Source organism: Trachinotus anak, unplaced genomic scaffold (genome assembly GCF_046630095.1).
Source record: "Trachinotus anak isolate AG129_WGS33_773 ecotype Australia unplaced genomic scaffold, CSIRO_AGI_Tana_v1 ptg000011l, whole genome shotgun sequence".
NCBI classification, from domain to species: domain Eukaryota; kingdom Metazoa; phylum Chordata; class Actinopteri; order Carangiformes; family Carangidae; genus Trachinotus; species Trachinotus anak.
Window position 1 is genome coordinate 7,386,222 of NW_027273862.1, and position 17,295 is coordinate 7,403,516.

Genomic DNA, 17,295 nt, shown 5'->3' on the forward strand with positions numbered 1-17,295 from the left:
TGTGGATAATTATGAGATTAATATGTCAATTCTGGTGTTGGCAGGTTCTGCATCCAGGAGAAGCTATATTTGCCACAGTCCTTGTGCCACAGTGCAATGAAAACTGTTTTTTTTCTTTCACATTAAATCTTGTTTATTTGGTGCAGAAAACAAAACGAGATGCTGTTATTCTTTTCCAAAACACAGCACTAATGCTCTGGGGCATGATTTGTCATTGTTATTCAGGGCTCGCTCACCTACACTTACAACATGATCCTTCTGGATTTTAATTAAGCACCAAGGTACCTCCCAGGGGGTTCTGACTTGGCAAAGGAAACTACTTTGATTTATGTACTACTTTGTTGTTCCTGCTTGAAGCTTGCCTGTTATGAGAGACTGTGGAGATGAATGAAAGAACAGGGCAATTATTCTTATTTGTTAATTAGTTCCTGTTAGGGATATGTTCTTCTAAAAATATCAATACCCACTAATAGTGAAGCTGAACATCCTTCAACCACACAACAATCAGACAGAGACCAGTGACTATGTTAGGACTGGGTGAACTGGGACTCTTACTGTAAGCTGGGCTCATGCTGGTAAACGTTCAGCTAAATTTAGTGTCAATGCTCCACTACATCAACTAAAGCTAATAGGAATGCCTACGTGTGTTGCCAGCAGCATAATACATCAATTTGCATGTATCCACCATTCGCCACCAGCCATATAGCAGAAAACAGCACAAATCAGCAAAATACTTATTTACAGGACACTACTGTATGTCACCTCAACAGAAATTGCATTCAAGCATAATTTACTGGCTGCTAAATCAGTAATTAAATAGTAAACACTATTGTAGCTCCAGAGAATTTCATGAGCAGAAGTGCACATATTTGTCAATTATCAATATGCCTCTCAGACTAATGAAATTAACATGATATGATCTTCTCAATATGGACATATCAATGCACAAGGCAAAACAACAAACAACATTAAAAAACATAAATTAAAAAACATAAAAGTGTAGATACAGGAATATTATTACCCTGTAGCTAATATTGTTGTTTCTCTAACTAGACAGGTATTACTCACTCAGTAATCATGTAGCATGGACAGCAGCCAGGTATATGAAATGTAAAGTACTGGCAAGCATATAATCCAGACCAATGGCAAATACTCATATGTGATGTAATAGTGTTGAGACAGTAGACAGATAGATGTTAACTGTATGATAGTGTCAATCTAAGAACAGTGGAACTGTTATTCCACTTTTTATTAATTGACCACAATATAAAAAAGTGAAAATAGCTCTTTTCTAACTTCATTGAAGCCTGCTGGGCCACATATCCACATTCACAAATCAAAGCAGCAACTGAGGACGTATCCCATGATGAGTGTTGAAAGTGATGGTCAGCCACCTCACTGACACAGCAATGGTTTCAGAGACAGACCTTGTACGAGGTCTGCTATCCTAGATGCATATCAGAAGCTAATGGAGTCTCGAAACTACAGGGGTGCTGCGGGGTCTCTACGATTAGCTCGCAGAACTGCTGAAGGTCAGCACTGCTGAGCTGAGCAGCCACAAGCCTTCATAAAACCATGCAGCGTATCATTATTTTCAAAGTGTTTCATTATGGACGGTTAACCTTGGCTAACTCCGACCTAACACTTTAATCAGCTGCCTGTAATGCCTTTGAAACAGTGTAATCATTCAGCTTCTCTTCTTGTTTATCAGCGGGAGACACACAAATGTAGTGGAGCCTGTTTAAAAAAAGACAGAACGCTTTCCCAAGGCTGTTCAGGTGTTTGAAAAGTTTACACCGTGAGTCAGAACCTCCAAAGATGAGGAAGCAGATCCGTTTCCTTGGAAGGAATGCCATTTGAAAGAATCGTCAGTGGCTATCCAGTGAGGGGAAACCCTGCCAATGCTGAGGCCTCATAGAGCTTGATCTTGATTCTACTGCTGCCATCCCACACTATGACCACATGCGAGAGTCGACGAGCCAGCAGAAACACACACATCACAATGAGCGAGAACATGCTGCGAATGAGCCTCGACTTCAACTCCTGAAAATAACAGAGGTTGGCTCAAGAATTTCATGGACCCCATTCATAATCCCAGCCGAGGTTTCAGCGACTGGACCTTTATTATGTGGCTGGAGCTTTTAACTGAGGCCATGTCCATTGATCCTTTTGATCACGCAACGAAATAAAAAGCTGAAAGATTCATGAATACTGCATGATTTTTATGAAGCGGAAAATCTGAGCAGTGATATTTCAGGAATATTTGAGAGCTCTGTTCATTCAAATGAAGGCAATTGTTGGGCAATTATGGCTAAAAGACTGACGTAAGAATGATGTAAGCAGTCAACAGTGTCTCATCCTGACAACTGAAGCATGATTAACAAGTTATGTTTTGAAACCTTGAGAGTTCTTGGTTAAGATATATGGACAGATAATGATCAAAGATCAATGCTGAAAAAGGTCAGTGTCTCCTGTTTCATGCTCCAAGTCAAGTTTGCATGGTCTGTACAAATAGAAAAGTTCTTTATGGTGAGAAACTGTGTAAACGATTGGAAAAATTGGTAATAAATTGGTAACTGAGCAGAGAATGACATTAAATTAGAGGGTGCAAAAAATAAGGAAAACTATATTACACATCAGTAAAGAATAACTGTTGTTAAGTTCTTGCACACAAGGTCCTTTTAAGGTGAAATTGCTCTCCAAGATGGATACACATTTCTGATAAGCCAAGTATAGGGAAGACATAAAGGGCAAACATATTTTTCTTGGAACAGCTGTTTCATTCTCCTCTGGGACTTAACAGTGCAGCGAGACAATCCTCCATCAGTGCACTGCATTGAGAGCTTGATATCATTCAAACTGAACATGAGTCATGACAAAAAAACTGACTATTCATGCCAATGAATATTCTTATTAGTCACATGCATGTATATAAATGATTCATTTAAACTGTGGCAGGGTGAGATGGCGGTTTTCCAATACTGGGAGACTATTAAAGCTCATTTAGGGAGGGTGAAGTAGCTTTATAGGCTGCAGTATTATTGCTATGGCAGTAACTGCTCAGACAGACATTAGCATTATCAAACTACCACAAACAGACACGTTTGTGAAGGAGTGTTTGACAATCTAAAAAACTACAAAATACAGGATGAACAGAATCATGCAAGAAAGGGAAAAAACAGTGACCAAGTCTGTTTATTTTACCTGTAAGCAACAAATAATTCGGTCTATTTATCAAAAGATGTGTTTGAAAGTACTGCGTCCACAGTGCTGTGTGACAAACAGGTTATATTCAGAGTCAGTCTTCCTTGAACCATGTGGCAGGTTTCTCCAACATGCCATCTATTTCTCCATTCAAATAAAAGTTTTATTTACCCTCATTATTTAAGCTCTTTGTCCAAGAGGTCTAAGGGGTATTTGCACACCTGCTACTATTGTCAGTCCTTTTAGTACAACCTGGTAACACACTGCATTATGGGAATGTGTGATGTAGGAGGGGGCGGCTGGAAAGGGTGAATTAATCACACTGTGTAAAACGTAATACTACACACACCTGCAGCCTGTGCAGCCCGTAATGAGAAAGAAATTCACATTCAAAACTGATACATGAACAATTGCTGGAGCAGTGACTAATATTTCTATGAGTCGGCTGCTTTAGCTGGAATGGTCACGGCTAAATCTGAGCATAAAATGAAACCTACACCCAACCAATAATTCTAGTTTGGTTGACAGGAGTAATTTATGTGATACATGAAATAATATCTTTATTTTGAAAATGTGATTCTGCATTAACCTGACTGGAAGCTTACTTAAGAGAAAATAACAGTAACAGCTGGAGGAAAAGAAGACTGATATATAAACAGCATGGCAATGAATTCAACCAGTCCAGTCCAGAAAATATTACCCATAACTGTGTGAGCAGGAGGACATTCGTCAGTGGCCTGTGCTCCTTGAAAAGAGCCAAGGGCTTAAGTCAAGCAAGTCAAGTTAAAAGGAAAACAGCAGAATGCTTTGATACAGTCTGTGAGCCCATTAAGAGAATTGGACATCAGATCTATGAAACATGGAATGGCTGCGTCTCTGGAAAGCTTTAAAAATGAATGTACCTTAACAGTGAGGCTAACCACTGAAGGGACACAACACTTATTGAATCAGCCAACCAGAAGTGATTGACTGGTCCTTTTGAAAACGGCTTAATTCACAGTAAAAGCATTTCTTTGGGGGGGGGGGGGGGTACAGGGCATTTTTTTTCCCCTTCCTTTTAATAAGTCAGCAAGGTTGAGGCTGTCAAAGATGTAGTGAGCCAAAACCAGATTAAAACAGTTTATCACAGTGGAAAAATATCTCTCGTTTAATTCAAAGGAGCACAGTTTTCACAGAAAATAAGAGGAATCCTTCAACTTAAGAGTTCTTAGATGAGTTCAGTCTCTTCGTGGAACTAGGATTTGTAGATGTTTTTGGAGTGGGCTTACATTTTGTGGCTTTGTCCATTTCCTCAAAAAAAATAAAAAAGCACACTTGTTTAAATATGTTTTGAATACAACGCTGCAATTGATGCCAGTGTGGATAGCTCTTTCATGCTATACTGTATATGGTTTAATCACCAAAATTAAAATAAATGACACATTGGAGTTATTAGTGTGTCATGTTTCATTTGCACGGTAATGAAGCATCAAATAATAACATATTTTGGAGAAAAGTAATAATGACGCAAGGAGCAATTTTCATTCAAGCAACAGATTGTGTTGTACTGCACATCTAAACTCTACTGTGAATCTGATGATCAGAAATTAGCAGCAAAAGAAAATAGCTATTAAAGCATTCATGAAGACAAACCAATGATTGTTAACAGAACATTTAAATAACCATTCACCACTGTGAAGAATACAAGTGAAAAACTAACTCCTCTTTTAATGTATGACACTGGATGTCAAAAGAAACTATTTTTCCTCAGGCACTTACATGGTTTGATGGATGGTGCAGCCATGCTGTGTACATGATCAAAATCCAATAACAAATGTGTCTCTCCTGCGCATTCATCCTCTTTATCACTGAAAGAGATGTTTTTGAAACAGCCATGTAGCTACAAATTCTCCACAAAGAGATGGTTGTTTTAGTTCAGTGGGGACCAACACTGCCGGGGTTAATCCTCAAGGAAAAACATAAAACCATGCGCACACCATACACCCACTGTACAAAGACATACGACATGTAGGAATGGATTCTTTTACTGGTTTAACTGTACTTTATATTTGGGCCCTAATTTGTCCCTGGACATGAAATCGCAACCTAAAGCACAGGACCGAGGTGTTCTTTGTCTGCAGCCATGTCAGATGGATAGTGGGTCACCGAACACAGCAGCAGAGAAACAATTTTAAAGCGTGAGGTTTGTCTAAATGAACCACACTGAGTAAAGCACGGGGAGATGTAATGAAGAGGATTTATGAGCAGTGATGGCAGGATTACAGGAGGTCTTTACGAGTGCTGATCGGGGTAATGGTCTATGTCTGTATAAGATTTCAGAGCCTTATTGTCACATCCACGCCATAAACAAAGCAGATAACCTGGTCTCATGTTTCACACAGGTTCACATCATCAGATTATACCGGAAAAACATGTTGAAAGTAACTGAAACGAATTCAGAGGGACTTAGCTGGTGCTTGTGCATGTGTGTATGTGTCTTATATCTATGATGTCAACATCTTAACATGATCAACAAAGTAAAGAGAGTGACAGCTGTGATAATGTGGTGCCACAGGAATCAGAAACTATCAGGCTCATGGGTTAATACAGCCATACATTGTCTTCAAAAACAGTCACTGTGAAAGTCACTTTTCAAACACAATTACAGGGTTTCCACAAATATGTCTCTAATGCTGACATGTCCATGTAGGATCAGAGCAATCATCATCAGTGCTAGAAGTGGAGACCTGTGTATTGAAACATCTGCTCTGTATAGACATACATGTAGTGTGGTCTGTTAGACAGAGCAGTCATTCTTAGATGCAGGAACTCTAAGTACAGTATGTGCCTTCGAGTGGACGGACTAAAAATAACACTCTCTAATCTCAGTGGGAAAATTAGGTGTTTAATAAATCTGTTGAACTACATCTCCTGACAGGCTACAACTAAAAGACTCAGCAAAACACGTCAACTATTCACTTTTTGGACACTTAAACATTTAACATGCACCTTGGAGTCATATCCATCAACCGTTGAGTTTGACAAAGCAGACAGCCTCTGGGGTTAAACCCACACACACACACACACACACACACACACACACACACACACACATTTGAGTGTTGTGTTTGGATATGTTTAGAATGTGTGTGATGAAATGGCACCAGCTGTGTACACTGGAGAGATGCACAAGGCCCCCTGGTTGAGCTGAGTGTTAACCCCTTCCCACCCAAGGAAGGGGGGGGGGGGGCAGACACAAAAGAAGCTTAGTCCACTATGGTTTGGACACAATAAAGGGTTTGCTGCTGTGACAGTACAATAATTCACTAAGATCCTTCACCCATTTCCTTAAATCTTTGTTGTCTTTGGTTTCCCTACATATGCAGGGGTCAGTAGGAACCACATGAACCATGAGCAGGCTTCTGTTCCACCTACAGCACATTTTACAGGCTCCATAAAATCCTCTGATAATTGCAGCTGCAGCCCTACATCATCATGCCAAGTCTTACAGTCTGAACAACTTCCTAATCATTGTTTTCACAGCACAGTTAGTCTTTCATATCATGGGTGAGTGGACAATAAAATACAAAGTAGATGGTGAATAAATTCTTGGGAGCGCTTTATCTATATTCAATAGGTAAAGGACAAAGTTAAATATGTGCCATAATAGAGAATTTCTCGTATTATAATGTTGGATTGCTTAAGCTTTTAGGGTTAGGGTTGGTTCTGGTGATAACAGCCAATGTGGTTTAATACAAGACCAAACACACAGAGCAGCTACAGAAATACAACTGAAGAGCAACACGAGTATCTGTTTACAAGGCAACCAACCAAACTATTAAATGTTGCTTTAATTAAGAATTCAGTCAATGGTAATTAAAATCGCAATCTAATTTCATGCTGAACATGACATGAGTTGTTTTCCACAACAGCATGACAAAGTTGGTTACCTTGCTCAGCTAATATGTTAATGAAAAAAAAAAGATCAATTTCTTTCTTTCTCTTTTTTTCTGTAGGCACATTTCTGACTACCTATAAAAATCACTAAATAGAGTTACAGGAGATCAAATATGGGATTTGATTTCATGAAAACCTTAAGGATTGTAGCTTCAAGTCAAAAAAAGCTGTCATTGATAAGAAATAAGACAATAATTTGCACAAAATCTGTAAGTCCTCTTGCAGCGCCAACATCAACAATGACACAGGTCACACAAGTTTGCAACTTTCCATCTACAAAGTGTCTACATGCCTCTGCAACAGAGTCATTAAAATACTCAGATGTATGACCAATTCTCAACTACAAAGAATTGTGTTGTCTCAGAGGTGCTGGTATTAGTTTTGCAAATAAACCTTGAGTGTTCGCACCAGTGTAGGTGCGGAGTTTGTATTAACATCTGTTGGTAATTTCAGTCTCTCTTTGCCTGGAGGTAATGAAAGCCCACTCTAAATGGATACTGTATCTGTAACATTATTAAACCTTAAAAAAAAAAAAAAAATAAGACCAGATGGCCATAAATACGGGCATAACACAGGGTCCCTTTCATGAAACCATTAAAGTCAGTCACGTTTGGCTTTTACAAATAATTAAAAAAAAAAAAAAAACAGTCCAATCCAGACTGTTCCTTTCTTTGGTTAAGACTGTGCCTGACTAAGGAGTTTGCCCAGAAAAAACACACAACTTTAACTGTCTCACATCATCACTGACATCACCAAAATGATAAACTGGACAAATGAGAACTATATATGCATACACACATATATTTGTACATATTCAGGCTGTTTAACTTTTATTCAGAGTATTTTATACCTAATCATTTTACAAACTTTAACACATACAATCTGAAAGCAATGCAACTTGAAAGTAAGAGTAGGGGCCGTGGTGGGTATGCCCTCGAGCAGAACTGATCTGTGCTCAACCTGAAGTCGAGGTGGTTTAGGAGAAATGGACCCTGCTGTGAAAGATCCGTCACCCACCTGCACACTCTGCATTCAATGATTTAAAAATCACAGAAATAAATCTTTGCATTTGCTTTCAGGGGAGTTTTGATAGAAGAGCAGAGTTTAGTTCTCTCAGATTACAACGGGCGATTTTTTCTTGCTAAATATATTTTATGAGCATTATTCAGCTGTGTGAAGTTGTGGCATGTCTCTCTTCAGGACTGCTGTTCCTCCTTCATCTCAGAGCCAAAAGAACAGGCAGCTTCATTAGTCATGACTGCAGCACCTAATTAAGTTTGTGCCACTCGTTTGGATTTTTCTGTAAATTTAAAAGAATCTCTGATGTTTCAAAGTGCCTCTGGGCCCCTCTTGTCTCTGTTGTCATTAAAATTGAACATTTCCTGTGCCAGCGTTTTGAGAGGGTATTGCCTGTTTTCGAGTCAAAACTGTGAATCTACTGAAAGTTGTTTGCAAAAAGGTGCTGTGACAGCTTATAAATAGATGTAAGAAGTAATGCTTTAGTTCTGTGTGACTTGCAAGCATGCCACATCTTCTGGATGACTAACCGCTCTGCATTGTGCTACCTTTCAGCAAGTTGATTCAAATAAACTGGAGGCTTATTTGAAAGATGCATGCAAAAGAATCTATTTGTTCACCATGGAAAGGCTTTGTAATTAGCATGAAATGTATGCTTTGTACTCTCCCTCTTTCTCTCTCCAAAATAACTGGTAGAGATACTGGATAAGCACCTTCTCACCCCCACCCCCCCCCCCCCCCCTTGCTCTCTGCCTTCTTTTGCATTGTGGCCAATTACTGTTACAGATGGAAAATTTCACTTGACCTGGGGAATGAGAGCAGGAATAAAATCGCACTTCGTCTCTTACACCAATTCAAAGCAATGTAGTTAAAAATTTCTCAAGGCTGATGAAGACATGATGAAATTGGGCACATATGACAACTTGGCCACATGACAAAGAGCTGATGAAACAGTGAGAAACCTGGTAACTGTTTTTGAGCCGCATCAGATTGCAAGGGCTGAATAATTTGGGAGGGGGTGGTGTGTGTGTGTGTGTGTGTGTGTGTGTGTGTGAGGAGGGGTGGGGGATGTAGGGGGTACCATTGTTTAGACTTTATAAAAGCAGCACGCTGCTGTTGTGTGATTTTTGCCTGTCATAGTGATGTTCCCTCTTTCTGGGGAACATTTGAGTCAAGCTGCTGATGGATCACTGGCCTAATAGTTCAAGTGTTACATCACTGACAAATTATCACAAACCATCAACTGTGTTTTACATAACCTCAGTCTCACATTTGAGAGTTAATAAACTTGTCATTCCTCATCAATGTTACTATTAACAACTCAGAAACAGCACTGCACACTCTGTATACAGTTGTAACAAGGTGAACACAACAACTTCCTGCATGAACATTAACAACGTTAATGTAGAAAATAGGCTATTCAACCTGGAGAAAACTGTGCTGTACATCAAGAGGCTGTTTTTATTAGTATGGCAGTCTGAGGGTTTACTGAGGCCATGTTTAGATAAGATAAGAGCACAACACAGCGCAAAGCTGACAATGAACACATTCATACTGAACAGATAGAAAGTCTGCTGTCCATTTCTCTTTTTCTCTTTCTGCGTGTGTATTTCTACGTGGAGCTGTGAAGTTGAAAACTGATCAGAGTTCATTTTAAGCACTATGTAAAAAAAAAAAACAAAAAAAAAACTCAATTTGTAAAATCTAGTTAAACACTCTTGATAAAAGTTAAACAGCCTGTAATTTGTGAGAATGCCTTTGATTACATTGTGCATTCAGATAAAAGAGTAACACACAAGAAATCAACATGCCAAAAGGCAAACAAGTGTTTCTATGACATGCTACTGAGCATGTAGAGGGTCTTGAAAGTGGATTACAGTGGAGCAGAGGAGTTTTTGACTCTTGATACACTGCATCATACTTTGATCACATTCAGTGTAGCCTAATGTAGGCTGCTGATGCAACGATCCAGCAGTGATGTTGAAGAACATGAAACTGTATGACTGTGGGTCCCATCAGGCCGGTGAGAGTTTAGCGGTGCGGTGAGGTGAGGCTGGTCTGAGCCACACAAAGTCACCCGGAGTCACCGCGCTCGCATTGTGCTCTCGTCTCCATTAGCACGCAACAACAAAGTTTGTGGCGAGGGAGGGCAGCATTCATTAGGCAACTTTAGACAGGCAGTGGTGATAGGAAGGAAGCGGGCTAAATGGAGGCAATTAGCAAAATTAGCATGTCAATTGTCTGAAGTGAAGTCATTTTTGAACAGATTTTCACTCATAAAGACCAGATCCGCCCGGAGTTACGGAGCACGGTTTCAGCACCAGCGTGGTCACTCAACACGCAACTAGGCTAAAGCACCAAACAGATGGGTTTCTCACCTTGTTGAAGTTGTAGTAGCCCAAGCAGTGGGCGAAATCCAGATTCTGTGGATCCCCTGGAATAGAATTCCCACCGGCAGTCGGATAAAATCTTACATCCATGGTGTGAGGGAGCCGCGCAGCTGTAGCTGAAGCCTGCTCTGCACGGAGCTCAATCTGTTTGTGCCGGTTACAATCCAAGCGCACAGACGGACGGACAGGAGGAGGAGGAGGAGAGGCGGTGAGACGGACCCCGGCTTGGTGGGTGAATGAGATACTGCCGTGGGGAGAAGGGCTCTCGGGCAAAGTTTTAATATTCCTCTTCTACACCTAGTTGTTGACCCGCTTCATTTCTGAGGAAGACCACATGAAGGCTGGACTAAGCCCAATAAGCTGTCGCTCAAGGAGCAGTTAGCCGCCGTGTGCCCACGCATTTACACACAGCTGCTGCTGTATACAAAGAAGCCACGGGACCGGCGACTGTGCGTGGGTCCACCTCCTTTTTCCCCGCGCCTCGGATGCAGGAGAAAGAGAAATGAAAACTGATATGTGAATAATGCAAAGCACCGAGTAAGTCCGCTCGTCAAAACAGCGGTACGCGTACGCAGGAGTGTCCTCGTCCCTCGCTGTCTCTCATAAGTTCATTTCTCCAACTCAGAGAACAAGTTGGAGAACCAGGGTAAAACTCTGAGGCGCTGCTGGCCGCGCAAGCCCGTCTGCTGAACGCAGCGTCTGGAGGGTTTGTACAACAAGCAAAACAACACTCCACAGATGGTGCAATTAGTGGATGTGATGTAGCACACCGAGTGTCCCGGCTCTGCCGTGGGCTCTGCCTGTCGTAGTGATGAACAAGGCGAAATGTGTGAACCGGCCAGCCACTCCCCAAACACACGAAGCCACTCCCATGAAAACACTGCATTTAAGTCCATGTGACATGTTGGCATACGATAATTAATTACAATTACAGCAGGCTGTGCTGGATGTCTATGCACAGTTTATTATTCTAACATATGCCACATGGGTCCTTGTTGTATTTTGTCATCTGTGTTTTAATTTGGAAACTGAGGCGCAACTTTGAAAACCGGTTAAAATATATGTTTTTATCATTCAGCATACAGAATGTTTCTTAGAAGAGTCTTTGGGGACTCTAGCTCTCCTTCTGTAACACCACCAGCTAATTATCTTGTAAAGAAACCTATGGTGACCTATGTGACCTGAATGTATGCCAGCTAAAAGGGGCACAGAGTCAGGCCACCTTTGACAACGGCTGATCCAGTGGATGCTTTTACATTGTATCAATCAGTGAAGCATTTTGACAGTTTCAACATATTCAGTGACAGGTCAGAGCTAAGTATAACTTTACATTTCATTACATTTTCACTTGCATTACCAATGCTAATGCTAACAGGGAGCGTTTCATTTTTTTTTCTGAGACGCACCTGTCAGCTTTTAAATTTAATAGTGTTAGTTTTTGCCTTTTTTAAATTTGTCGTCTGAATTCAGGTATGACCACGTGTACGTTTTAGCAGTCCATGTTTATTCACCTAAAATATGTCATGCTGGAGCTAGCTATCAATGTACGGCACATCCGTGTATGTGGAGTGTGTCTGTGTGCTCAGACTCTGACCCAGATCTTACCATGAACTCCAGTCCTTCTTTGTTGTTTTCCTCCAGTCTTTTCCTATTTTCCCCGTTTATGTACACTCATGAATTAGACTATCAATTACTTTATCTTAAGTTGAAACATTTTCAACTTGCATCCATGTGACTTCCCCTCTGTTTGTGCCCCCCCGGGCTAACTTGCAAATGCTTGCATGTTTGTTTCAGTGTCTAGACATCACTACCTTTATCCTTGTATTTCTTTATGTCAAGGTCTTCATAGTATAGTACATAAATAAATATGCAGGATAGCAGCAGTTTCGAGGCAACCAAGTGCAAATGAATAAATAAATACAATTGTAAAATGTAGGGTTGGATCTGCTGCATTGTGTTGTTGCAGAAGAAAATATTGACAGAAGCAAGTTGTTTAGCTGAATCACTGTGTTTTAAAAACTAAAAGCTGGGTCACACCAACCCAAACTTTCCCTTCCCATTTAATTTTTCACATATACCTGTTGCTGGTAGTTTCATTACTGTGACTCATCTGTTTTCTGTCATTTGGCTAGCTAGGTTTGTTTGCTGATTGCTTGTATTTTTTTGTTCAAACATCACCTGGGGTCATGTCCTCTGTTTGACCTCATCATCTAGCTTCGATGTTATCGACACTTGTTTTCTATAAAGTATCTGCCCTTGCGCTTGTCCTTATGCACTTATATTCAGTTGCACTACACCTTTATGTACATTAGTACAGTATAATGATCCAGATGTCCCATATTTATCTCTCCATTTGTAAAATGCAGTTTGCTCCCAATTATATGTTGTAGCAAGCTACTGTTCTAGATTGCAGGAAATTGTAATGTATCAGTCTTTCCACAAACCAGACGTTTGACATTTGACTGGCTACAGTCAAATGTCTGTTTCTGGCCCCATACAAAAATAATTGCAAGATGAAATAATAATAGGTAATTTAGTAATTATGAAAAAATGAGAACAAAGACAAATATGAGAAAGTACCACAGCTAATGGGAAGGGTGGTGGTAGAGCTTAGAGGCCACTGAGAAAATAGAACGCCCTGTTCTTGTTATGCTAACTGTAGTATTTGAACCGTTTTTTTTAACTTTCATCATATAAATACATGTTTAAACATGTTGTATTGTAGTGATGATTCAACCAGATGAGCTTCATATGCAACCCTGTGCAGCTGACAGTATGTGCTTACAGTGTACATGCAGTCTGTGCATATAGTACTATTCTCCCAACTCTCAGTTGTCTTCTCAGGTTTTGAGTCAGAAGCAGGTTTGTGAAAGTGTTACTTTGAGGTGGCTGCTGGAAACTGTTATTTCCAGACAATCAGATCAGAGATATTATTTTCTATTGAAGTTCTTCACAGTATTGGAGGAGAATGTGTGTACACCAGGGATCCATAGAAGCCCACCAACTTTAAGACTGTCTGATCAAATTTATAGGTAGCTGTGCTGTATGTGTGAAACAAGTAAAAATAGTTTACCAGTGAAACAGTTGAAAGGTTTTCGTAAAAAGAAAGAAGAAAGTCATAAAGAAATAGAAAGCAAAGCCTTGAAAGTCAAACTGAGTGCAGTAAAAAAAAAAACAAAACAAAAAAACACAGTTTTAAAGGAAATATGTTTCTGGTTACTTGAGTGTTTTCAGAAACCAGAAAAAGGAAATTCCAGAAAACAAAAAAGATTGTTTATTATAGGAAACTATAATAAAATCATATCGAACATCTCTTTGTATTGTAATGAAAAAAGCAAAACAATATATATATATAGTGTCCTTTCATTGCAGACATTTGGACTGGGCATGGCAGGAAAATCACAGGTCTAATTAATAATATTGATGATGACTGTGCCACATTAAAGTGTCCCAGTGTGTCAGTAAGACAGCATGCACAATACCAATACTCTGGGACATGCTCACCTGAATGGAACACAGCCATAATTCATGCTATTAATTACACCTGTGCCTTTCCTGCCGAGACATGTCAGTAATGTCTGTAATAAAAAAGGTCTATTATTATTACCATGTACATTCTGAGTTTCTAACACAAATGAAGAGATGAATAAATAGAGAACTGATACATTTACTGCTCGCTATACCCTTGTTTTTTTTTTTTTCAAGTTTTTTCATTCACCTGTCACATTCATCTCTCCAGAGTGGAAAGAAGTGGTCAGAATAAACATGAAAATCAATGCTACTGGCCATGAGAAAATGTAAGCAAAGCTTTGCTGTTGTGTAGTATTTGTCTGTAAATGTCAGATTATCTTCATTCACTATTAAATCTCTCATTTGAAATATGTCTCTCTGTACCATAAGATGGCATGCTCTGCTGGTATGCTTGAGTGAACATCCACTACAATTTAACCTTAACCATTCTTCCATTTACTAATCTGGGATGTTACTGCATCAATGTCACCTCTTACCCATTGTCTGTGGGGTGTACTAAGGTCTTATATAGTATAAATTAACAAATTATCCTTATTTGGATACACTTGGAATAAATCAAACTGCTTTCGATATTATTTGTGAAACCGTACTATCTGTTTAAAATACACTTATCTTGAACTTGTCATTTTAAGGTGTTAGGACAGATTGACTAATTTCACCATATGAATCACCATGTGAAAAAAATGTGTTTGTATCCTTTTATGCTTTTTACAAAGGACTCTTGAAACTACCTAAGAACCTAAAATACTTCCAACTAGGAGGAGTACTTTTTCCTCTATTAAGTGTAAATATATCTCACACACAACTTCTTCGTCTTGTTTTGTCCTTCTTCAGTCAGCACTTCAAAGGTCATATTACCGCTGGCCTTTCCTCTGTTGGAATTATTAGACTACACAAAGTCCCTGGATATATAATAGAATATAGGTCACATGTGCCATACTGATGTTTTTTAACTTCTGAATTCTGAATTACACTTATTCCACACACATGATATATTGATGTTATAACATTTATAACATTATTAAACATTATGTTTAATAGCAATAATAGAAAGTAGCTGTAACTATTTTATTTAGAATAAATCATACAGTATTTCTTTAATATATTTAGATATTTTGTGTGTGTTTTTCCTACATGATGGTTCTTTTAAACACTTGTTACGAGATAAATGAAAACACTATGCAAGTGGGATGTGTGTTGGCATGTAATATACGCAGGCTTAATCAATGACATACAGTGCTAAACTGTGCTGTGCTGTGCTAGAGGAGATAATCCTCATTTGAACAGTCTCCAGTGCTTGTTTAGAGATGGTCAACAATCCATGATAGTGGCCAAGAAATCTACTTTGTAATTATGGACACATTGATGCATATGCAAACCATTTTTCGTCATGTTCCTGTTTGATAGTGCCTCTTGCATACATAACGAAGCAATACCTTCACATACTACACACACTGATACGCCCACTCTATCAAATCTCATTCAGTCTTGCACATACAGGCACATAAAAAGAACCCCACGCAGTCTCCCACACACCACATATCAGATAAGCAAGCTCCACTACATTCCTAATTCAGTCTGGTTATTGGATGTTTGGTTTTCAATACAACAAGTACGACTGTGGTGTGTGTGGTTTGGTTGCTGCTGTTACTTATTCCAGTTTTTAATGTTGCTTGGCTGTGCAGCGAGGGAGCGGAATTAATTTCCTTTCTGATGGTTGAGTATCAGTGTCTCAGCCAGATGAATTATGCTTTTCTACCATGTGTCATTTCCTCTCAGCCTGGCAACACTGGAAGCATTTGGTAATGTTAAAACATTATCTTCTGCTGGCTTCTGCTCAGTTTCAATTAAAGCAGTACAGGGTAATTATATAGAGGTACAAAAGAGTAATAACTGCAAAATAATTAATTAACCAAATAATCTTTATTGACCCCCCCTCATGTTAAGTTATTGTGATGCTGTCATTGTGCAACACCTTCATAAATAACTGCTGTCTGATATTTGTCTGACAAAGACCATTTTGTATAAGTGTTACAAAAGCCTAGTTTGCTATCTCCTTTTTTGTCATTTTAAATCATCTTTAAAGTCAGGCTCAGGTACTTATGCTATTATGATTGCTATTACTATCAAACATGGTGTTTGATTTAAGGGTTTAATTTAAGAAATCAAATATAATTCAGTAAGTAGCATAATGTATAAAAACGACAACATTTATGAAGAGATTAGTATATAAACAGTGGGTTACTGTATAGTAGTTTTTCATTGCCACATTATACTAGTTACTATCTTATATACTTATCTAGACAACTAAAGATTTGTTGGAATATTGGAATTGTTGAAAGAAGTTGAAGTGGCAGGAAAAATACAGTCAGCCAAAGATGATGACATGAAAGAAGCTGAAGTATCAGTTTGAGCGTAAACAGAATAAAGTTTAAGTATTTAAGTGTAAAATCTGAGTGAAGCTCAAGTGTCAGTTGAGGTGAAAAGGAGCTGAAATGGTGAAAGTATTGATAAACTGAGCAGCAAGTGTCAGTTTAAGTGCTACCACTGAAAGCAAGGAACTCTCAGTTAAACAGTCAGAGATTAAATGTCAGTTGAATGTCACTGCCGCTAGTTAAAGTGTCAGGTTACTATGAGAAAATTCTTAGTAAAATTCTTTTATGCGTCCTCTTTGGAACATGCACAATATCTTATCTGAAAGTATTAGGGGAGAGCCGGGACGAATGAAATGTTGGACAAACAGAATACATCCATATGTCTGGGCCCTTGCAAGTGGAGTGGAGTTTTACCTGAAAGACTGTTTTGGTTCACGATTAGTAAATTCACTCAAGCGGCAAGATAAATTACAAAATATGTTTGCAACTATATGTTAAGTAGAGCATTGTAAGATGATTTGAATAAAAACAAGAATAATATAAACAATTCAAGTGTGTACTGTTGTATGTCATCTGTACCACCACTGTGTTTCTTTTCTGTCCTGACCAGTTGAGATGAGAAACATCGGACCATTTCACTTCAAAGTCAAATTAAACCTAAATTGTTCCACATTTGTGTAAATTAACACCTGGTATCAATAGCCCACACGTGAGTGTTTGATCACAATGAAAAATAGTTTCTACCTGTAACGTTATCTTTTATAGTGTCATTTATCTGAAAAGTGTCTCATTCGTCCCTGCTCTCCCCTACACATTTTAATATGCTGTCTATAACGTAATAA

General features: G+C 39.0%; 1 protein-coding gene across 1 annotated transcript in view; it reads right to left on the minus strand.

Annotated features, from left to right (window-relative positions):
- Positions 1-11,364, minus strand: part of tox3 (TOX high mobility group box family member 3) — a 39,592-nt gene extending 28,228 nt beyond the window's left edge. The window contains exon 1 of the mRNA XM_071489168.1: positions 10,536-11,364. Within this exon, the coding sequence (XP_071345269.1) occupies positions 10,536-10,637 (102 nt within the window). The 5' untranslated portion in view covers positions 10,638-11,364. The remainder of the gene's footprint in view (positions 1-10,535) is intronic.
- Between the last annotated feature and the right edge of the window lie 5,931 nt (positions 11,365-17,295).